Source organism: Rana temporaria, chromosome 6, assembly GCF_905171775.1.
Source record: "Rana temporaria chromosome 6, aRanTem1.1, whole genome shotgun sequence".
NCBI lineage: Eukaryota > Metazoa > Chordata > Amphibia > Anura > Ranidae > Rana > Rana temporaria.
Window position 1 is genome coordinate 57,301,867 of NC_053494.1, and position 23,745 is coordinate 57,325,611.

At 43.0% G+C, this 23,745-nt stretch overlaps 1 protein-coding gene across 1 annotated transcript in view; it reads right to left on the reverse strand.

Annotated features, from left to right (window-relative positions):
- Positions 1-367: 367 nt before the first annotated feature.
- The window catches only part of REXO5 (RNA exonuclease 5), a 92,752-nt gene continuing 69,374 nt past the window's right edge, over positions 368-23,745 (reverse strand). The window contains exons 15-20 of the mRNA XM_040356850.1: positions 23,059-23,196; positions 20,902-20,994; positions 11,638-11,857; positions 8,196-8,362; positions 4,394-4,500; positions 368-472 (exon numbers count right to left, since the gene is read on the reverse strand). Coding sequence (XP_040212784.1) covers positions 415-472; positions 4,394-4,500; positions 8,196-8,362; positions 11,638-11,857; positions 20,902-20,994; positions 23,059-23,196 — 783 coding nt within the window. The 3' untranslated portion in view covers positions 368-414. The remainder of the gene's footprint in view (positions 473-4,393; positions 4,501-8,195; positions 8,363-11,637; positions 11,858-20,901; positions 20,995-23,058; positions 23,197-23,745) is intronic.

A 23,745-nucleotide genomic window follows, 5' to 3' on the forward strand; every position in this document is an offset into this window, starting at 1 on the left:
ACATGGGGAAATGACTGATCTTCTGTTCATACATTGTATGAACAGAAGATCAGCATTTTTCTCCCTGACAGGACCGGGAGCTGTATGTTTACACACACAGCTCCCGGTCCTCGCTCTGTAACGAGCGATCACGTGTGCCCGGCCGGCGATCGCGCCCGCCGGGCATGTGCACGGGAGTCGGAGAGCGCACGCACGCCCGCGCCCCTAGTGGCCTGCGCGAGAGCTGACATATAGCTACGTGCTTTTGCGCAGGGGAGCCGACCTGCCGCCGTAAAACTACGGCGGCTGGTCGGCAACCAGTTAACAACTGTACCATATAATAAAACAGTAATCCCTAAACCAGTTTGAAAAAGATATTTTATTTTTACATGATAAAAATTTAAAATGTACAATGATAAAAATAATATTTATAAATTACATGTGGTCAGTTTTTATTCCCATCAAACCAAAGCCTGGAAGGACTCCACCGTCCCTAGAATGGAAATATAAGCAAATATTCATTAAACTATGGCACTGTCAATATTTAATGATTTTATGACTGAAAACTATCAAAATGATCTATCCCCCACCCCCCAAAAGAGATTATATAAAAAAAGAACCAATCTCTTTGGATTAAAAGCGTTGTTACACTTATTCAGAGAGGGCAATGCCTTAGGCCCCGTACACACGGTCGGTTTGGTCCGATGAGAATAAAGCCAAGTTAATTTTCATCGGACCAAACCGACCGTGTGTATAGGATATCGGTCTGTTTTCCTTCGGTCCAAAATTTCTAAACATGCTTCAAAACCGAACCGATGGACCGCTGCCCCATAGGACCAAACCGATGGTTAGTACAGAAAAGCATCGGTTCAAAACCCGCGCATGCTCAGAATCAAGTCGACGCATGCTTGGAAGCATTGAACTTAGTTTTATTCAGCACGTCGTGTGTTTTACGTCACCGCCTTCTGACCCGATCGGATTTTGAACTGATGGTGTGTACACATATCAGGCCGTACGGCCACTTCAGAGGTGAACCGATCAAAACGGTCCGTCGGGCCAGTCTCATCTGTATGGTCCGACCGTGTGTACAAGGCCTCAGTGGTGAAGTTTTATGCACACACAGGGATGCTCTTGGTTGAGCTCAGTTACAACTGAGTGCAAATGCTCTTTAATTCTCTTTAGTGACACCTTCTCAGTTTCTATAATAAGCTCCAGTCTTTTACCCTTTTACTACTATGTTTAAAGCAGTATTAAACCCCAAAGCAAACATTTACTTACCAATTCTTAGTTGTGATGTCTGTATTGGTTTTCTTTTTTCATCTGGTGATCTAACCAGTCAGTCTGTTGTTTTTCAACAGAAAAACTCTTGTGCAGTTACAGGGATGAGACCGACCATTTAACACTAACAAGGTCACTTTTACCCCCTTCCTGCCCAGTCCAATTTTCAGCTTTTAGCGTGGTCGCATTATGAATGACAATTGTTTTTATTTTTTGCACTATAAATAATAAAAGACCGAAAAATATATATATATATATATATATATATATATATATATATATATATATATATATATATATATATATATATATATATATATATATATATAAAGGTGTTTCTGTTATAAAACTTTGTAAATAAGCACGTTTTCTCCTTCACTGTTGAGCACTGATGAGGCAGTGCTGATTGGCACTTAAAGTGGGGTTCTGGGCAGCTTGAGGGGGGGGGGGGAGGATGCCTGACATCTCCTCCAACCCTGTGAGCACCTCTAGTGGCCGGGGTACATCATTGGCGGGACGCGGACACTGTAGATATGGATTTGACTACATATTTACTTTGTGAGTTGTTATAACATTTTGGAGTGTCTTGGACTGTCAAAAAAGGTGCAACATTTTCCTGTCTATTCCAGAATTTTAATTTGATGTGTTTTTCAACCGAAATATATCTATCTTTCTCTTTCGTTCATGGACGGACACAACCTTAATCTTGCCAAAGTGGGTATTAGCCTTCCTTTAGGAGTGACTAGGCAGAAAGTGTTAACAACTTCAAAGCTGAACAGCCCCACCCAGGGGGCGGTCCTACTGGCTATATCCCCTCAGCCTGCATTAAGCAGCTCAGTTTTTTTCTGCCTAGCTAAGGAGAAGACATGGCTCCCTTTGGGCCCATAGGCCTGGAGGTTTTTTTATTCCAGACTGTTTGTTTCGGTGGCTGGTCCCAAGAAGGGCCCAGAGGTCTCATCGGCCACCATTTTGAGGTGGATCCAACAGATCGTGATCAGGCTTATGCCATAAAGGGTCGGGCGCCCCCCTTTCCTGTCACGATGCATTCGACCAGGGCAATTGGTGCCTCTTGGGCTTTCTGACATCAAGCGTCTGTTTCCCAGGTGTGTAAGGCGGTGACCTGGTCGCCCGTTCACTAAACTTTACAAGTTGATGTGAGTGCATCTTCAGATGCTTCTTTCGGCCACAAGGTTTTGCAGGCGGCTGTTTAGAGTTACAACTCCTCAGTTGAGGAGCTCTGTTTTTTTTGGGGGTGAAGTTTAATTTTATGCTGTTCCCACCCCTCGTTTTTGATACTGCTTTGGGACTTCCCACTTTGTCAAGATTAAGTCTGTGTCCGTCCATGAACGAAAGAGAAAATGGGATTTTTGTACTCACGTGAAAAACCTTTTCTCTGAGTTCATGGACGGACACAGCACCCACCCCTCTTTTTTTTTTGTACTGATTTTGACGAACTGAGCTGCTTAGTGCAGGCTGAGGGGAAATAGCCAGTATGACCACCCCCTGGGTGGGGCTGTTCAGCTTTGAAGTTGTTAACACTTTTTGCCTAGTCACTCCTAAAGGAAGGCCAATACCCACTTTGTCAAGATTAAGGCTATGTCCGTCCATGGACTCGGAGAAAAGGAATTTACGGTGAGTACAAAAATCCTATTTTTTTCGATACTTTTTTCTTCACATAGTATAAAAAAAACTGTGGCTATTAAATGCCACCAAGTAAAATCTCTATCCATCTAAAAAAATGTATTAGAATACTGCATTTGGGTACAATATTGTATGACTGAATCAGGGGCAGAACTACCGCCATAGCGACCCACACACGCGCGCTATGGGACCCGGTGAGGATAAGGAATGTAAGGGCGCAGGAGCGCTGCCCCCTCTCTCCTGCACCGCTCTAATCACCATAGATAGATTCATGCATTGCATGAATCTATCTATGGTCGTTGGGGTGTTTTTTTTGGAGGCGCCTGATTAGAGCCATAGGTTCTAGTAGGCACCCAAAAATGTGCACAGCAGGCTCCATGGTGGGCGTTCGCTGTTCACTCAGCTGTGTGTTAGCAAAGCGAAGGAATTCAGGTAGACAGGTAAGTGCCGGGCAGCACCTGATGGGTCACAGTAGTGGCAAATGGGGGGGAGGGGGGCCATACAACATTTTGCTACGGGGCCCTGTGATTTCTAGTTATGCCCCTGGACTGAGTAATTATGTATCAAACTTAACAGCGCAGAAATCTGAAAACTAGCCTGGTGGTGAAGTAGTTCAGGGCTATAATTTATCTGTAGGGTTTCTTTATAGTGCAAGTGTAGATAAATGGTGCAATTTGCTATAAAGAGTAGTGAATAAGGGCCAGATTCACAGCCGAGATACGACGGCGTATCTCCTGATACACCGTCGTATCTCTGATTCATAGAATCAGTTCCGCATAGATAGCCCTAAGATCCGACAGGTGTAATTGAATTACACCGTCGGATCTTAGGATGCAATTCTAGGCCGGCCGCTAGGTGGCGATTTCATTGCGGTCGGCGCAGAATATGCAAATCACTAGTTACGGCGATTAACGAACGTCCGCGTTACCCGTCGCTCTAACTTTACGTCGTTTCCATCGAGATACGCCGCGTAAAACTAGGGATGCCCTCTAGGTGGACTAACCCATGTTAAGTATGGCCGTCGTTCCCGCGTCGAAATTTGAAAATTCACGTCGTTTGCGTAAGTCGTCAGCGAATAGCGCTGGACGGCATTTACGTGAACGTCTAAGCAAATGACGTCCGTTTGACGTCATTTAGCGCAATGCACGTCGGGTAATTTTCCCGACGGAGCATGCGCAGTACGTTCGGCGCGGGAACGCGCCTAATTTAAATGGTGCCCGCCCCATTTGAATTAGGCGGGCTTGCGCCGAGCGCATTTACGTTACACCGCCGCAAGTTTACAGGCAAGAGCTTTGTGAATCAGGCACTTACGCTGTAAACTTGCGGCGGTGTAGCGTAAATGGGATACGTTACGCCGCCGCCGCAGCGTAACGTAATTCTCTATGAATCTGGCCCTAATTGTTCAGCCAGTTTTCCCCAGTTTAGCTTCTTAGACTGTGATTTGATAGTAAAAGAAGCCAACACTCCTGACCCGATACGGACACATTTTTCTCACCTATTGTTACCAGGGAAAAGGAGAAGACACAGGGTGTTCCCTGGAAGATTCTTATAAATCTGATTCATTTTCATATCCGTGTTCTTTATTATTTCTGAAAGATAAGCCTGAGAAAACAAATAAAAGAACAGGGTTATCAAAACATCTATTAATGAGGACTCTGAACAGAAATATCACAACTACTAATGCGGATTTGTTTTTAAAGGGATAAGATCTCAAGTATGTATCCAGCAAAAGTGAATACCCATTTTCATGTTGGTGCGCTTTAGCCGTGCTTTACCATGGCAACAAAAGCGCATGAAAACTATTTCCCATTAAATCCTATGTAAATCTTCTCTTTGTAAAGAGAAAAAAAAGGGCGGGGGGGCATGAAAGTGTTTTGCCTGTACTGTTTTTTTTTTTTGCATCATATGAATGGTAGCTAAGAATATTAACCAGTTAACAACCGCCCTATAGACGAAATACGTCTACAAGGGGGTTGCTTAACTCTGGGACGTCCTCTCATGGACGTCCTCCCAGAATCGCGCTCCCGCGCGCACACAGGAATGTCCGTGACCGCCGGGTCCTCCGGACCCAGCGGATCACGGTAAATCGCCGCTGATAGTGGCAGTTTACCACGTGATCGCTCTGTCCAATGACGGAGCGATCACTTGTAAACAAACCGGCGTCGTGTGATGACGCTGGTTCCTCCCTCCCCTCTCTGTACCGATCGGTACAGTGTGAGAGAGGAGAGGGGAGAGAGCGGATGCAGCAGCAGCTGCTGTGGGCTGGATCTGTGACAAATGCAGTCACAGATCCAGCCATCCATCCCTCCCTGTGCAATACTCTGCAATACCCCCCCATACTCTGCAATACCCCAAAATACTCTGAAATACCCCAAAATACTCTGAAATACCCCACAATACCCTGCATTGTCGCCTATGGGGATTTTTAAGTAGCAAAGTTTGGCGCCATTCCACGAGCGTGTGCAATTTTGAAGGGTGACATGTTGGGTATCTATTTACTCGGCGTAACTTCATCTTTCACATTTATGCAAAAGAATGAAGAAAAAATACTAAATTTGCTAAATTTTATAACAGAAACAAAGGAAAATTCATTTTTTTTTACAGAATTTTCAGTCTTTTTTCTCTTATAGCGCAAAAAATAAAAAACCCAACGGTGATTAAATACCATCAAAAGAAAGCTCTATTTGTGTGAAAAAAAGGACTAAAATTTCATTTGGGTACAATGTTGTATGACTAAGTAATTGTCATTCAAATTGTGAGAGCACCGAAAGCTGAAAATTGGTCTGGTTATTAAGTGGGTTTACGTGCCAAGTGGTTAAAAGGGCTTCTGCACTACTGTGAATTTATCAAAATCAATAAAATGTAAAATGTGCGTGTTGGCGGCTGCTTAACACAAAAACTGTATCCACATAACTATGATAATTTATAAATATAAAAGTGAAGCGCTACCTATATTAACATACAATGAATAAATGAGGTGATGCTTTATCAATAAAAATAGTGCCACCCAGTGGCTAGATGAAAAATAGCAATAATTGTTACATGCACAACAATAATCTTGAGAAACTCCTATTGGCGCAAAACTAAAATACATTTATATCAAAATATTATAAATTAACCACTTGTGATAAAAGTGAAATCAAAGCATATAAAATGGTCCATATGAAGTGAAGATGGATAATCTTCAGAGTGACATGTTCCTTCCTCTATCCACAGAGCCTCAGAAGAGGGAGAAATGTATATTAGAGTAACAAGATAATAACTTTGTATAAGTAAGATGGGTCAGTGGCGTAACTAGAACCTTCGGGGACACAGGGCCCTTCCCTCCTAGCTCGGTGGTGGAACACCAGGGCCCGGGCGCAAGTGGGACCCTTGTGACCCTGGAAGTTCCACCACTGGTGTCAGTAGCTTATTTTTATTTATTTTACTTTTTTTTTCTATTTTTACAATAATATATTTATTTTTCAAAAATTTTAGTAGCCCAGTTGGTGAAATATGAGGGGTCTAACCTCACCTCACCCTGATCCACCTTTGAGACAGAGAAAGGAGATTGAGGACATACCCCTCAATCTTTTTCTCTGCAGCCTCAGCTGCACAAAATGAATGGACAGGAATAGCTCTGTGCAGAGCTTCCCATTAATCACAAACTGAAGCATAGTAAACAGTTTACTATGACTCGGTTATGAATCGGCAGTCAGTGATCGTTACGGATCACTGACTCACCATTCAGAAAAAGAAGGGGCCGGTATATAACACATTTACAACCCCCTTCCTCGTGGGGGGCAGCAGAAGGAAGTTGTATAGGAGGAGGGGGTTGTTGCATAGAGAGGAAGTGATCACTCCATTTTCCTCCGGCAGCCACTGAATGTCATTTTTTCTCCTCTCCCTCCTGCAGGCATTCAGTGGATGCAGGACAATGGAGAAATTGGTTCCACTGTATGCAGCCCCCCTCCTCCTATCCAGGCATACAGCGCGGGGGGGGGGGGCACACAGGCCCCCTGCGACCGCTGTAGGTACGCCCCTGGGGTCGGTACAAGTTTTAACATTTCATTCTATTGCATTTTTGGCAGCAAGATCTACAGTATACAGTATGTATGTTAAACTTGGTATACCCATAATGGGTACAATTACAATAATGGTGGAATATTGGTACTAGAAGAGAACAAAATACTTTCAAGCAAGGTTAAGAGGTTGTGCAGCCCATTCACAATAGCAATGTTGTTTTTTTTGGGCAAACTGAAGGCTTGAAGACAATATTTTTTTTCCTTTTATTTTTTTAACAAGAAATCTTCAAATCCTTTAACCACTTTAATACCGGGCACTTTTGCAGCTTCCTTCCAGAGCAGTTTTGAGCTTTTAGCGCTGTCGCACTTTGAATGACAATTGTGAGGTCATGCAACACTGTACCCAAACAACATTTTTTATCATTTTTTTCCCACAAATAGAGCTTTCTTTTGGTATTTAATCACCTCAGTGGTTTTTATTTTTTGCTAAACAAACTAAAAAAGACCAAATTTTTTTTTGTTTCTGTTATAAAATGTTGCTTTCTCCTTCACGGATGGGCACTGATAAGGTGGCACTGATATGTAGCATTGATGGGCACCGATAGGTGGCCTTGACAGGCGGCACTGATGGGCACCGACAGGCGGCATTGATGGGCAGCATTGATTGGGCAGGTACTGGACAGGTGTTAATGCTGGGCATTGATTGGCACTGTGATGGACACTGCCACTATGGTGGGCATTAATTGGCACTTTATTGGGCACAGACTGGGCACCGATTGGCAGCTGATGGGTACAATTGATGGGTACTGTGCTGATAATCAATGTGCTGATTATCAGCACAGACCCCCCCCCCTCCTTTGACAGGGATTGGCTCTTCCTGTCAGCGCAAACCAAGGAAAGTCGTTTACCGGCACTACCTGGTTCATGCTGTGATTGGTCACGTCTTTCATGTCACGGACTTCAGTCCACTGTCTGCTAAAAACAGGTCACCGGAATGCAAAACAAGCTTTGGCTAGACTTCTCCTTTAATGGTTTTAGTTGACATACTCTTGGCAAACCCTTCCGGGTGGCATCTACCCTCTTGTGTCGAGTATTTTATGCTAAATTTGCAGCTCCTTCATAGGTCTGATTTCAATTCTGTGATCCATTAAGTTTTTTTGTTTTTTGTTGTTTTGTTTTTTAAAATAAAAGATGTGGTCATAGGCTAGGTATGCAGAACCATTTACGTTTCTAACATGAGGTCAAATGGGTACAGATAAGCTGCTGCTCTTAGGATTACAGGACATTTCTTACCTTAGGGTTGTTTTCAAGCATAAGCTCTGTGTGTAAGGGAGTACTAAGCACTGCATCTTGAAACCAGTGAAGAAAGTGACTGGAGGTGACTGCCTTCTGACACATGAATCCACCATGGGTACATATATCGGCAGCAGCTACAGCAGCACTACGTGGGCTTTGGAATTCTGCAAGAAGTCAGAAAACATCATTACAATCTGCAACGGTCTTACAGCCTGTAAATTAACAGTCCTTGAAGAGGGATTTCAGGCAACAAGCAATGCTTCACAGAAAACATTTCCAGTGTGCATAAGTTAACTAGTCCACGCAATTTCCCATTACATCTAGATTCAGCAGATTTTCAGTGATGCTGGTTGGAAAGCATAATAATTAGGCACTGTTCCACATATCTCTATTAAAAGAATTAAGGGCAAGACAGAAAGCCAGGCTTAAAGTTATTGTAAAGTCTCTTTAAAAAAATAATAATAATAAGTTATACTTACCTCCTCTGTGCAGTTAGTTTAGCATAGAGCAGCCTGTATCCTCCTCTTCTCTGGTCCCTCTTTGCTGCTCCTGGCCCCTTCCCTCCTATTGAGTGTCCCCAAAGTCAGCATCTTCCTATGGGGGCACTGGAGTCGAGTCAAAGCTCTGTGTGTCCATTCAGACATAGTCATGGTTTAGACATTCGTGGTCATCGCTGGATACAGATGGGCTCAGGTAGGTAGATAGGGGGGCTGCTACACACAATTTTTTTTATCTTAATGCATAGAATGCACAGTGTATGTGATTTTTTGGGGGGAAAGGCCATTAATACTAAATTTTGTAAATAAGTAATTTTTATCCTTCACTGATGGGTGCTGATGAGGCGGCACTTATGGGCACTAATTGGGTGGCATGAATATGCCGCACTTATGGGTGCCACTGGTGGGCACTGATAGGCAGCATTGATGGGTGGCATTGATGGGGAGCAGTGATAGCTAACTGGCACTGACTGGCATTACTAATGGCCACTGGCTGGCAATTGTGGGCACTGATGGCTGGCAATTGTGGGCACTGGTGACACTTAATTGTAATCAGGGCACTGATGATCAGTGCCTTGATTACATACTAAGGCCTAGTACACACGATAGGATTTATCCGCGGATACGGTCCTCTGGACCGTTTCCGCGGATAAATCCTCTGAGGATTTTGATCCGATGGAGTGTACACACCATCGGATCGAAATCCGCGCCGAATTCCCATCGCGATGACGTGTCGCGCCGTCGGCGCGATGATGACGCGGCGACGTGCGCGACGCTGTCATATAAGGAATGCCACGCATGCGTCGTAATGATTTGGATGGGTTCGGACGGATCGATCCGGTGAGTCTGTACAGACCACTGGATCGATCCGCTGGAGCCGATTCCAGCGGATAGATTTCTTAGCATGCTAAGAAATTTTTATCCGCTGGAAATCGGTCGGCCCGAAATATATCCGCGGATAAATATCCGCTGGATCGTACACACCAGCGGATCTATCCGCTGAAACCGATCCGCGGATCAATTTCAGCGGATCGATCCTCTCGTGTGTACGGGGCCTTAGATGTCCCCCTGGGAAGATATGCCGCTGATCGTCAGTTCCTTTCCTCACACACCGTTTGTGTGAGGCAAGGAGCGCCGATTACTGGAATCTCTTTGTTTACATGTGACACAGCCAATCGCATGGTTAAAGAGCCTAGGCTCTTTAAGGGTGTTAGGGTCACGCCGTGTCCTAGCAACATGGCGCGCCCGTTCTGGGTGGTGATCATAAGACGGCCACCCAAAATGAGAGCCGCACCGCCCAGCCGTCATTTGGCGGTGGGCGGGTGGCAAGTGGTAAAGCTAGGTCTTATTTTCAGGGAAACATGGTACTACGACCACAGCCACTCCTTTGTCTAAGGTTTTGCTTACCTCACAAGAAGAAATCAGATTTGTTTGACAACTTATATCTTTTGTGAATCTTTGTTGTCTGTTGCTTAAAATATTATTTACTAACAAAACCTACTCTGCTCTTTTATTCAACTTCCCAGTATCTTCCCAACTATAGAAGTCTGTAGTTACTTGGTAAAGACTTTGATCTCTTTTTACATATAGGCACCATATCGGGTCCAATGGTATCATGCCAGTCAGTCTATGTTCCGGCAGAAGTGGTTCTACTAAAACAAATTAATTTAACCACTTCCCGACCGCCCCATAGCTGATTTACTGCTACAGGGCGGCTGCGCTGCGCAGGATCATGTATACAGTGCATCCGGGAAGAATTCACAACGCTTCACTTTTTCCACATCTTGTTATGTTGCAGCCTTATTCCAAAATGGATTATTTTACTCAAAATTCTACAAACAATACCCCATAATGACAATGTGAAAGAAGTTTGAAATCTTTGCAAATTTAAAAAAAGAAAAAAAAATATTCACAGCCTTTGCCATGACACTGAAACTTGAGCTCGGGCACATCCTGTTTCCACTAATCATCCTTGAGATGTTTCTACAATTTGATTGGAGTCCACCTGTGGTAAATTCAGTTGACTGGACATGATTTGGAAAGGCACCCACCTGTCTATACAAGGTCCCACAGTTAACAGTGTATGTCAGAGCACAAACCAAGCCATGAGGTCCAAGGAATTGCCTGTAGACCCCCGAGACAGGATTGTATCGAGGCACATATCTGAGGAAGGGTACAGAAAAATTTCTGCTGCATTGAAGGTCCCAATAAGCAAAATGGCCTCCATCATCCATAAATAAAAGAAGCATGGAACCACTGGCCAAACTGAACGATCGGGGGAGGTGACCAAGAACCCGATAGTCACTCTGACAGAGTCCCAGCATTTCTCTGTGGAGAGAGGAGAATCTTCCAAAAGAAAAATCACCTCTGCAGCACTCCACCAATCAGACCTATATGGTAGCGTGGCCAGACGAAAGCCACTCCTCAGTAAAAGGCACATGATGACCCACCATGACCTGATGAAACAAAGATTGCACTCTTTGGTCTGAATGGCAAGCGTCGTGTCTGGAAGAAACCAGGCACCACTCATCATCTGGCCAATACCATCCTTACAGTGAAGCATGGTGGTGACAGCATTCTGGTTTTGGAGTCAGTAACACAACAAAATGTGGAAAAAGTGAAGCGCTGTAAATCATTTCTGGATTGACTCTATATAAGTGATCCTGCACTTCTGGGTATCGGGTGCAAGTGTGATTTTACACAGCAGGTCCTGAAGACCAGATGTCCGCTGGCACCCGCTGACTGTTCGGTGCACTGACAGAATTGCAGTCTTGCTATGTAAACAAGGCAGATTTCCATTCTGTCAGTACAGAAGACATGAATACTGTATTTCTGTAAAGCACTAAATTACCTTATTTTTGTGTATAGTTAAAATGCATCCGATTCATTCTTTAGGCCAAAAACCTTAAAATTCACTTTATTACTTGCTACCAGCTACTTACTTATAAAGCAGTATTTTTCATTTTGTTGGCTTCTTTGATTCTTCGGTGCAAAAATTGCTTTAATTTCTTTAAAATGACCGAACTGCTGTTGAAGAAAATTTTCAGTCAAGTGTTTCATAAATCCAGAGACATATATAGTATCCCTGTTTTCTGGATCTTCCTCCATCTCCTTTATAATGTCCTCATAATCAAGTGTCATCCTGGTTATCAGCCTCTGAACCTGTCAAACAGGAAAACACATGGTCAAAATGATCCCTGAAATATCATGGCATTCTACGATGCATCTATTGATATATTTATGAACTTGTACCAAAATCTATAAATGCATGTCTAGAAATTGGATAAGTTATTTCTAAATGTATGTTGGTGTAAAGGTGTGCAAATTTAAAGAGGAACAAGCATCAAAAACGATTTTAAAATCTTTACATTTGGCATTGCCTGCCTATAAAATATTTGGGCAGCCGATACTTGGTTCTGCCAGTGTCACTTTTGAAGGGATAACATGCGAATTGTTTTTAAACTCGATTCACAGTATAGTCATTGCTTAGGCTGGGTTCACACTACGATTTTCCCGTCCGTCAGCCGCATACGATTTATATGAAAAAACGTATGCGGCTGAAACGGACGTAAACGTATGGAACCGCACATATGTGCGTTTTCCATTGACATTAATGTTAAAAAAAACGTATGCGTTTGCCATACTGTTTCAAAAACGGGCGCAAAACCGTGGTTGAACACGGTTTTGCGTACGTTTAAAAAACGTTTTGCCAGCAAATCGTACGCACCCGGATGCATCTGAGTGCATACGATTTGCAATGCATTGTCTATCTATACGTTTTCCCGTCCGGGCCCGTACGTTTTCAATACTGAAATCGTATGCGGCTGACGGACGGGAAAATCGTAGTGTGAACCCAGCCTTACAAATACCTGAATTGTTTATGTTTTCTTCTCAAATCACCTAGGTCTTACAACCTCAGATGTTGGGAATCTCCAAGGTTTTTTAGAAAGGTCACAAAGGAATAAAACTTTCCAAATTAGTTCCTTTTTTTTCATAGACAAATCTTTTCTGATAGGTAAATCCCAGAACTTAGGGGTTTCCAATAACATGTTGGCTGGTGAACCACATTCAAAAAGATATATTTAACCACTAGGGGTCCACGCTATAGTCGAATGACGGCCACAGCGCCGACCCCAATTGCCGGGAGGCCGTCAATAGACGTCCTCCCCTTCGCGCGCGCGCCCTGTGATCACCCGAGTCACTGAGACTCGGGTAATCACAGATCCGAGTAAGGGGCCGATCCCGGCCCCTTACCATGTGATCAGCTGTCAGCCAATGACAGCTGATCACGTAATGTAAACAAAGCTCGGTAATAATTTTTTCTTCTTCTCACGCTGACAGCGTGAGGAGAAAAGAGCAGATCACCGGCAAGGGACAGTCCCAAAGAGAGCCAGTGCCACCTGCCAGTGTCCACAGTGCCCACCAGTGCCACCCATCAATGCCCACAAGTGCCACCTATCAATGCCCTCCATTGGTGCCAATCAGTGCCACCTAGCAGTGCTGCCTATCAGCGTAACCTACCAGTGCCCATTATTGCCACCCATCAGTGCCCATCACTGCCACCTATCAATGCCATCTATTAGTGCCACTTCTCAGTGTCACCTATCAATGCCCTTCAGTGCCACCCATCAGTGTCACCTCTGAGTGCCACCTATCAGTTCCCACCAGTGCCGCCTTATCGGTGTCCATCAGTGCAGCCCATCAGTGCAGCCTCAACAGCATACATCAATGAAGGACAAAAGATTACCTGTTTGCAAAATTGTATAAAAAATATATATATATATTTATTTTTAAATTCAGTTATTTTAATTTTTTTTAACAAAAAAAAAAAACTGCAGAAGTGATCAAATACCACCAAAAGAAAGCTGCATTTGTGGGAAAAACATGGACTGGGCAGGAGGGGGGTTTAAGTGCCCAGTAAGCAAGTGGTTAATATTCAAGCATGTAGCTAGCCACAAGCAGGGATAATACAAAGGAATCCAGAATATTTTCATCTCTAGAAGAAGCTATCAAAGAGAATTAGGACTATCATATTTCCTATGAAATATTTATGACCAGAACATATTAAAATGTATGGTGTGAGATGCAAGGGCCTCCATCAATCTCACTTAAAAAAAAGCCAAGCCTGCCCAGGCCTTATGTGATGTAACACAAGGTCCATCTTTTCCCATGCAGCAGCAATAAAGTTGGCCAGGGTCAACGTCTATCTTTCAAGACTCTTGACGCCTCATATAGTAGAATAAAACTAATGCCACAGAGTTTGAAGCAGACATTGCCATCTTCACTACTGTTGGAAAGCCTTCAGAACCTACTAGGGGCTAAACTGAGCAGCAAAATTGGGGGGGAGCAGACCCGGGTTCTTCACACCATCTTACTCCAGAAGTCAATTTGGGCAGTGAGGCACCAGAAGCCTGTAAATTCATCCCAACCTCTTGTAAAGTGCATCATGTATAATTTACATAAGAACAAACAGCAAAATACAGTGGGCCCCACAAAACTGAACTCTACTAGGAGATGGGGAAGACACAGAGCAAAGGTTGTTTCTTTTACCAAAAGTTATGTTGATGAGACATTGACAAACTTGGCTGAGGATGGGGGGGATCTAGTATCTGATTGTAAATCATGTACAGAATGATACAGATATTCAAATACGTAAGAAGGCCAAGCAGCGGCCTGTGTTTATGGGAGGAGCCTGGCAGCCTATATAACTCCCTCATCTGCTTCCGGGCTCCGTAGGCTTCCTGCTTCACAACAGGCTTCCGGCGCACTTCGCCCCCCCCCCCCCCCATCCCATTGCACAGGAATTCCCAGGTTTATTCCTCTCCACAATATCCATCATTTAACAGGGTATGCCCCCTTATTTTGGCGTACCGTCCATCAGGGCCAGCGCACACTTCAGGCCCATTGTATGTTGTGAGTCCTAGTCAGTCTGTGTCCATGTTCGTATCGGCCGTAGGGCTCCAACCATAAATAAAAGTTAAACATTGGAGCATGAGATATGGGTATTATCATAGTTAAAGAACAAGATCACTTTACCCATTGAGGATAGTCAGTACGTGTCTCAAAGCATAAGTCCTCGTTAAAAGGTTGATATTAAAGAGGTTGTAAAGGTTAGTTTTTTTATTTTCTAAATAGGTTCCTTTAAAGGGTCACTAAAGGAAAAAAATTTTTTAGCTGAAATGACTGTTTACAGGGCATAGAGACATAATAGTTAACTGATTCCTTTTAAAAATGATTAAAAATAGATAAAAAAACAATCATATAATGTGCCTGCAGTGTAGTTTCGTTTTTGCTGTTGTTTGCTGGTTCTCTGATGTACAGAGAGCCACTAGAGGGCAGTCAGCCAATAGAGAGCAGTGATACTTTGTCTAAAACTCCTCAGCACCAATCCAGTTTCGTTTTACACACAGCTCCTTGATTAGTGACCACCGTGAGAAATCTCCCAGTACTGTGGTTATCAGGAAACAGGCAACCAGGAAGTGTCCAGAACAGAGAGGATTTACAGCAACATGAAAGCAAAAACGAACAATGAGGACATGAAACCAGGACTGCAGCAAGGTAAAGGAAGCTATTTAGCTAAAAAAAAAAATTCCTTTAGTGACCCTTTAAGCTAGTGCATTGTTGGTTCACTTACACGTTTCATTTGATTTCCCTTCTAAATGTTTTTTTTCTTTGTCTGAATTTCTCACTTCCTGTTCCTCTTTGGTAAGCTTGCCCCCATCATCCGAGCCTTTCTGGCTGGGGGTTAGTCAGCGTGTTCTCCCCCTCTGTTGGGACTACAACCCTGCGGGGAGATGCTGTAAGCACAGCGTCTCCCCGCAGGGATGTATTCCCTGACTAACCCCCAGCCAGAACGGCTCGGATGATGGGGGCAAGCTTACTGAGGAGGAACAGGAAGTGAGAAATTCAGACAAATAAAAAAAACATTTAGAAGGGAAATCGAAGGAAAAGGTAAGTGAACCAACCAGGGCTGTGGAGTCGGAGTCGGAGTCGGAGTCGGGGGAAATTTTGGGTACCTGGAGTCGGAGTCGGCAAACAATGCACCGACTCCGACTCCTACTAAATTTAGATTGGAATACAAAATAAAAAAAAGCAAGTTTAAATGTCCCAATTCACAAAAAGTTATAATTAATGACTTCTCTACTGTAAGAATAAAGACCAATGCATGCAGTGCCTCACGTAACCGCAAAACGAACACGTTAAGTGACCGTTAAGAAGCATGCTTTTCATGTGCTTCACTATATGGCACGCAACGCACAATTAGGAGCTGCAATACTTATACTTTCCATAGTGTTGTGTTCTGCTTTTACAGGGAACGCAGCGTCCATGTGTAACCTAGCCTCTCACTGATAAGGGATTAAATAAATATGTTTTTTGCAGGACTAGAGAGTGAGACACTTGTATAAGTGAAGGGAATGGAGGGCCAATAGTTCAAGACTGAAGCTGTAAACCATTGGAAAAACTGCTGTCATTTAGCGAAGGCTATAAAAACTTGTAAACTCCGATTGTTAGCTTAAACTTTAAACATGACTATGGGATTCTCCTAGGAAAATCATGTTTTAGAATAAAAAAACGTTGTTTTCATTGTGTTTGTCTTTTGCTTAAACTGTGCAATACAGTAGACTGTTGGCTTCCCAGCCAGTAGTCCTGTGGTAGGTTGCGTTTCTTTCCCTCAGGGAATGTATAAAATACATTCGCATATTAATACAGAGGAGTCGGAGTCGGGGAGTCGGAGTCAGAGTCGGAAGTACATAAAACTGAGGAGTCGGAGTCGGAACATTTATCTACCGACTCCACAGCCCTGGAACCAACAACGCACTAGCTTAAAGGAACCTATTTAGAAAATAAAAAACTAACCTTTATAAACCCTTTAAAGGATGTTAGAAGATTGTTGCAAAAGAGAATTTGTCAGTCTTTGTACACAGCTTGTCCCTCAATCACGGAACTGTAAGTATTGACTGTAAAAGGGGATAAGAATCAATGCTCTGTAAGGAAGAGGAAAGGGAAAGAAAGGACATGGAAAGTCCCCAGAGGCTGTCAAGAATACGTGACATGATTCAAAGAGCCTGTTACAGAGTTGGGATAGCCGTGCAGTATGTTGAGGGGGTGAGGAATAATTGAGCTATGGCTGCCAAGTCGAGAGGAACCCATCATGTGGGTCATTTAGAATAGCAGTCAGTATCTCATTAATAAAAGGTTCAATATATGCAACACTTAACATGGAGGGGAGCAAAGTTTTTTTTCTCTCTACTCTGAATTGCTGAATCTCCAGATGTTACCAAATAAAATATATTTTCTCAGCACAAAGTCATGCACTATGATCACTCTTTCTAAGAAATGACAGGACACAATGTTAGTCTCTTTTACTACAGCTGCACCCATAATAAAGACTAAATTATGAGCAATAAAAATTGCGACATCATGAGTTTCTATACAAAAGAATTTAGATATTGTTTTCAAAATACGCACTATTTAACCACTTCAGCCCCGGACCATATTGCTGGTCAATGCCCGGACCACTTTTTGCGATTCGGCACTGCGTTGCTTTAACTGACAATTGCGCGGTCGTGCGGCGTGGCTCCCAAACAAAATTGGCGTCCTTTTTTCCCCACAAATAGAGCTTTCTTTTGGTGGTATTTGATCACCTTTGCGGTTTTTAGTTTTTGCACTATAAACAAAATAGAGCGACAATTTTGAAAAAAATTTATATTTTTCACTTTTTGCTATAATAAATATCCCCCAAAAATATATAAGAAAAACTATTTTTTTCCTCAGTTTAGGCCGATACGTATTCTTCTACATATTTTTGGTGAAAAAAAAAAATCGCAATAAGCGTTTATTGATTGGTTTGCGCAATAGTTATAGCGTTTACAAAATAGGGGGTAGTTTTATGGCATTTTTATTAATATTTTTTTTTTTTTACTAGTAATGGTGGCGATCAGCGATTTTTATCGGTACTGCGACATTATGGCGGACACTTCTGACAAATTTTTGGGACCCATGTTTCGTGGGTGTGTTCTAACTTAAGGGGGGTGGAACTGACATGGAGAAATGACAAATCGCTGTTCATACATTGTATGAACAGACGATAGGTCATTTCCCCCCCTGACAGGACCGGGAGCTGTGTGTTTACACACACAGCTCCCGGTTCTCGCTCTGTAACGAGCGATCGCGGGTGCTCGGCGGTGATCGCACCCCCCGGGCACGCTCGTCGGGACCAGGGGCGAGCGGACGCACGCGCCCCTAGTGGCCGATTCACGAGGTGACGGAGATCTACGTGACCTCTCACAGGGGAGCGGCGGCTGGTCGGCAAGTAGTTAAAGAACAAGTTTAACCACTTAAGACCCAGACCAAAATGCAGGTAAAGGACCCAGCCAGTTTTTGCAATTCGGCACTGTGTCGCTTTAACTGACAATTGCGCGGTCGTGCGACGTGGCTCCCAAACAAAATTGGCGTCTTTTTTTCCCCACAAATAGAGCTTTCTTTTGGTGGTATTTGATCACCTCTGCGGTCTTTATTTTTTGCGCTATAAACAAAAATAGAGCGACAATTTTGATTTTCGATTTTTTTCGTGACTGCGACATTATGGTGGACACATCGGACAATTTTGACATTTTTGGGACCATTGTCATTTTCACAGCCAAAAATGCTATAAAAATGCACTGATTACTGTGAAAATGACAATTGCCGTTTGGGAGTTAACCACTAGGGGGCGCTGAAGGGGTTAAGTGTGACCTCATATGTGTTTCTAACCGCAGGGGGCGGGGCTGGACGTGTGACATCATTGATCGCCTTTCCCTATATCAGGGAACAGACAATCAATGACAGTGCCACAGTGAAGAACGGGGAAGCTGCGTTTACACACAGCTCTCCCCGTTCTTCATCTCGGACCGGGTCGTGGGCACGCGACCCACAGCTGGGCACTTAAAGAGGACGTACAGGTACGTGCTTGTGCCCAGCCGTGCCATTCTGCCGACGTATATGTGCAGGAGGCGGACCTTAACCTGCGTGGTTAGTTACCGTGTCCTCCAACTCCCCCACATGCCGCTGAGTCTCAGCAACCCTGGAGCGCATTTTGTATAAATCCTGTCAAATTAAGCCCACATCTAGCTGGACCTCCTCAATCTTAGATGTTAAGGCAGTCTGGCAGAAGTTAATAGCTGTGAATATAAATGTAGCGCTGGTGATAGCATAAAGCACTCAGACTAAACTGAGTGACTGAAAACAAGTAATGAGAATACAAAAGTCATATATGTGAAATATATAAAGGAATGGGTGACAAAAAATGTCCATCAAAGTGAAACGTAGATAAACGCTGCATGGATCATCATGGAACAAACATTCCTTCCGGCTAGGTAAAGTAGAGGATCTACCTGTCCGCGACAGCAGATCGTAAAAGCATGGGAGTTCCCAGAAGAATCAATTTGGCTTGTCTGACGGCTCTGAGGAACCACACACTCGGCCTAGTAGGAACCCGAATGTACTGGACTGGAGAACTCTTGATAGGTGAAAGGCGATCCAAAAAGGAAGGAATTGGCCCAAACGAAAAGGAGGGGGGGAACCCCTTGCTTCCAAAAGATGTCGAATTGTATGACAAAACAACACCCACAAGGAGTGTAACAAAGCACAATGATGCCCCAGTTGAAGTCCCTTCGGACGAAACGCGTAGAGCTTGGTACGCCTACTCTCCTTATTGCTTTTATTCTATTTTTTATCATATTTTGTGATCACTTTTATGTCATTACCTTGTTGGTTTTATTACAATAAAACCCATGTCATTATTTTTGACCTGCACTATGGATCACTGTTTTTCTTTGCATGACTTGCTGGATTTAAAGCTTTTTTGGAGGTAATGACATAAAAGTGATCACAAAATATGATAAAAAATAGAATAAAAGCAATAAGGAGAGTAGGCATACCAAGCCCTACGCGTTTCGTCCGAAGGGACTTCAACTGGGGCATCATTGTGCTTTGTTACACTCCTTGTGGGTGTTGTTTTGTCATACAATTCGACATCGTTTGGAAGCAAGGGGTTCCCCCCTCCTTTTCGTTTGGGCCACTTCCTTCCTTTTTGGATCGCCTTTCACCTATCAAGAGTTCTCCAGTCCTACTAGGCCAAGTGTGTGGTTCCTCAGAGCCGTCAGACAAGCCAAATCGATCCTTCTGGGAGCTCCCATGCTTTTACAATCTGCTGTCGCTGACAGGTAGATCCTCTGGATTCGGTAAGAGTATTTAATCTACTTTACCTAGCCGGAAGGGATGTTTGTTCCATGATGATCCATGCAGCATTTATCTACGATTCACATTGATGGACATTTTTTGTCACCCATTCATTTATATATTTCACATATATGGATTTTGTATTTTCATTACTTGTTTTCAGTCACTCAGTTTAGTCTAAGTGCTTTATACTATTACAAGCGCTACATTTATATTCACATCACTTTTTCAATTTTTGTCACATTGCGGTGTAGCTGCTCACTTTTAGATTTAGACAAGCGCAATTTTTTCCCTTTTTTTCACGTTTTTTTTTTAGAAGTTAATAGCTGCCATGACCTTTGGTATGCCGGGCGGTGCTCAGACAGAGTCCCCCTAACGGTCCTGTTCGCGATGCCATATTGCAAAGGCGCGCAGGTGATCCTGAAGCATGGGAGACCGGGCTGGCCTCCACCGGGTCACACGGGGGGAATCTCAGCCTCTTAACCCTCAGCAGAAGTCCGGAGGACTTAGAAGGCATCCAGCCTTCAGGGCCTCTCCAATTCTCTCAGTCACTAGTTGCGGATAGGTGCTTCGGATCTCACTCCAGCAGAGCTCAGAGAACACGTCTGCTCAGTCCGCCATCCCGGCCACGCCGCCCTTGGGGCTATAAAATATGACCACTGACTTATCTTATAAGTGTATTATTTCAGGCCTCCTCTGCTACCAAGAAATACAGTGCAGTACTTCTGATCTCATTCCCCTTTTCACCTCTTTCACCCAATAAAGGTATTGGAGGGCATAGCCTTTTTTTTCAAAATACTTTTAAACTTATGGTTACATATGCTTAGAAAGTTAGACAAGCACAACTGGTTAAACCTGGGAGGTAGTAAAGTTAGCTGGTGAGTAAAATGATTAAACTCTACTATAATTATAATAATTGGTTGCTATGATTTTTAGCACTTTTGGGATGCTTCAGTGTGTTTGTGCCCATGTCTTTGGCCTCTTACCTTAATACAGCATCCATTAACATATGTGCCATCCAAATGTTTTACAGCAAGTTGAGCAGCTTCCAAGACACTGTACTTAATACAAACGTAAGGCTGAGGAAAAAGAAATTAGGCTATTATATTGGTTGAACTAGATGGACGTCTTTTTTCAACCTAACGAATATATGTAACTATATGAGAGTGCATTCAAAGTAATAAGCAAACGTTTTCACATCTTGCGATTTTATTTTCTGATACAGTTCCAGGCTTTGATTTAATAAGCAAACTGCCAAAATGCAAAACTACAGAAAGCAACAGAAACTATCTTCAAGTGAAGGTTGCTTTTGGTAATGGCTATTATGTTGTTTTGTTAAATAAACATGTGGACGTTAAAAGGTAAAGGCATTGCTCTTTAACCACTTAAAGACCTTAGGTGTTTTTCAGATTTGGTGTTTGCAAGACTAAAACAGTTTTTTCTGCTAGAAAATTACTTAAAACCCCCAAACATTATATATATTTTTTCCTAACACCCTAGAGAATAAAATAGTGGTCATTGCAATACTTTTTGTCACACCGTAGTTGCGCAGCAGTTTTACAAGCGCACTTTTTTTGGAAAAAATTTACTTTTTTGGATTAAAAAATAAGACAACAATAAATTTGGCCCAATTTTTTTATATATTGTGAAAGATAATGTTACGCAGAGTAAAATGATACCCAACATGTCACGCTTAAAAATTGCGCCCGCTCGTGGCATGGCGTCAAACTTTTACCCTTAAAAATCTCGATAGGCGACGTTTAAAAAATTCTATAGGTTGCATTTTTTGAGTTACAGAGTAGGTCTAGGGCTAGAATTATTGCTCTCGCTCTAACGATCGCGGCGATACCTCACTTGTGTGATTTGAACACCGTTTTCATATGCAGGCGCTACTCGCGTATGCGTTCGCTTCTGCGCGCGAGCTCGTCGGGACGGGGCACTTTAAAAAAAAATGTTTTTGTTTTCTTATTTATTTTTATTTATTTTATTACTTTTTACACTGAAAAAAAAATTTGATCACTTTTATTCCTATTATAAAGGAATGTAAACATCCCTTGTAATAGAAAAAAGCATGACAGGTCCTCTTAAATATTAGATCTGGGGTCAAAAAGACCTCACATCTCATATTTAGACTAAAATGCAAAAAAAAAAAAAAAATTGAAATTGTCATTTTTTCAAATGACAAAAAAAAAAAATGTTTCTTTAAGACGCTGGGCGGGACTGACGTTTTGACGTCACTTCCGCCCAGCAGAGCTATGGGGACGGGTGAAGGACATTTTTCCCTCACTTGCAACCCCAGTCAGCTGCCGAACAGTCCCGATCGCCTCCGCCGCTACCGACGGCAAGCGGCGGAGGGCGCGGAAGAGCGGCGGGAGGGGTGGGCCCCTCTCCTGCCACCGATACCGGCGAGCTCACGGCGAATCCGCCGCGAAGACCGCCGTTATCGTGTACAGGACCGTTGGCACTAAAGATGGATACCTCGGTTGTGGCAGCAGCTGCTGCTGTTACCGAGATATCCATCTTTAAAATTAGGACGTATATGTACATGAGCAGGTCTGGAAGTGGTTAACAACTTCCGGACCGCCCACTGTATATATACGTCGGCAATTTAAAGATGGATATCTCTGTTATGGTAGCAGCTGCTGCTATAACCCAGGTATCCATCTTTTCAGCGGGCGGTCCGGTTTACGATAATGGTGGTCTCTATGTAAAAATGTTCTAGTACGTTTTTCAAGCTATAAGCCTTGTTTCGATCATTTAAAAGGCCTGCACTGTGTCGATGCCACCAGACTGAGATGCTTCTGAGATCATTCAGAGTTTACAGACAGGTGTATCTAAACTATTTATTACCTGCATTTGATCTGCTGCAAGCAGGTTTTACATTTCTATAGACTTATAAACCCATTTAAAGTAAGAAAAAGTCAATTAAAATAGGTCAATATATTAGTATGATCAAAACCAAAGAGCAGAAGCAGTTGATGAAATTACATAGTATTCTGGAAAATCCCTTAAATGTGATCCTGACTAGTTTCATTTTCACTGGGCAAGGGGATATGGTACATATCATAGTAAGAGCCAGAATGCGCAATTGTAGTGTAAACATTTTCCCACCTACAGTCTCCCAAGATAAATCACAGTCTTACCTGACAAGTGTCTAGTATAATATTTAGTGAGTGGATAGGGCCACAGGATTGGAAATGCACCTTCACAGATTTTAGGCACACGGGCTCTTTGAATGGTCCAGCAAATATTGTCATCATCTCCTCATACTTCCGTATAACCTAGGTGATATGAACACAACTCACAGTAACAAAACACAATACGCACTTTTATTTTGTATATTACATATGCTTAGATACAGTCATGGCCGAAATTGTTGGCACCCCAGATTTTTTTCAGAAAATCAAGTATTTCTCACAGAAAAGTTTTGCAGTAACACATGTTTTGCTATACACATGTTTATTCCCTTTGTGTGTATTGGAACAAAACAAAAAAAAGGGAGGAAAAAAAGCAAATTGGATATAATGTCACACAAAACTCCAAAATTGGCTGGTCATAATTCTTGGCACCCTTAACTTAATATTTGGTTGCACACCCTTTGGAAAAAAATAACTGAAATCAGTCGCTTCCTATGACCATTAAGAAGCTTCTTACACCTCTCACCCGGAATTTTGGTCCAGTCTTCCTTTGCAAACTGCTCCAGGTCTCTCTTATTGGAAGGGCACCTTTTCCCAACAGCAATTTTAAGATCTCCCCACAGGTGTTCAATGGGATTTAGATCTGGACTCATCGCTGGCCACTTTAGAACTCTCCAGCACATTGTCCTGCTG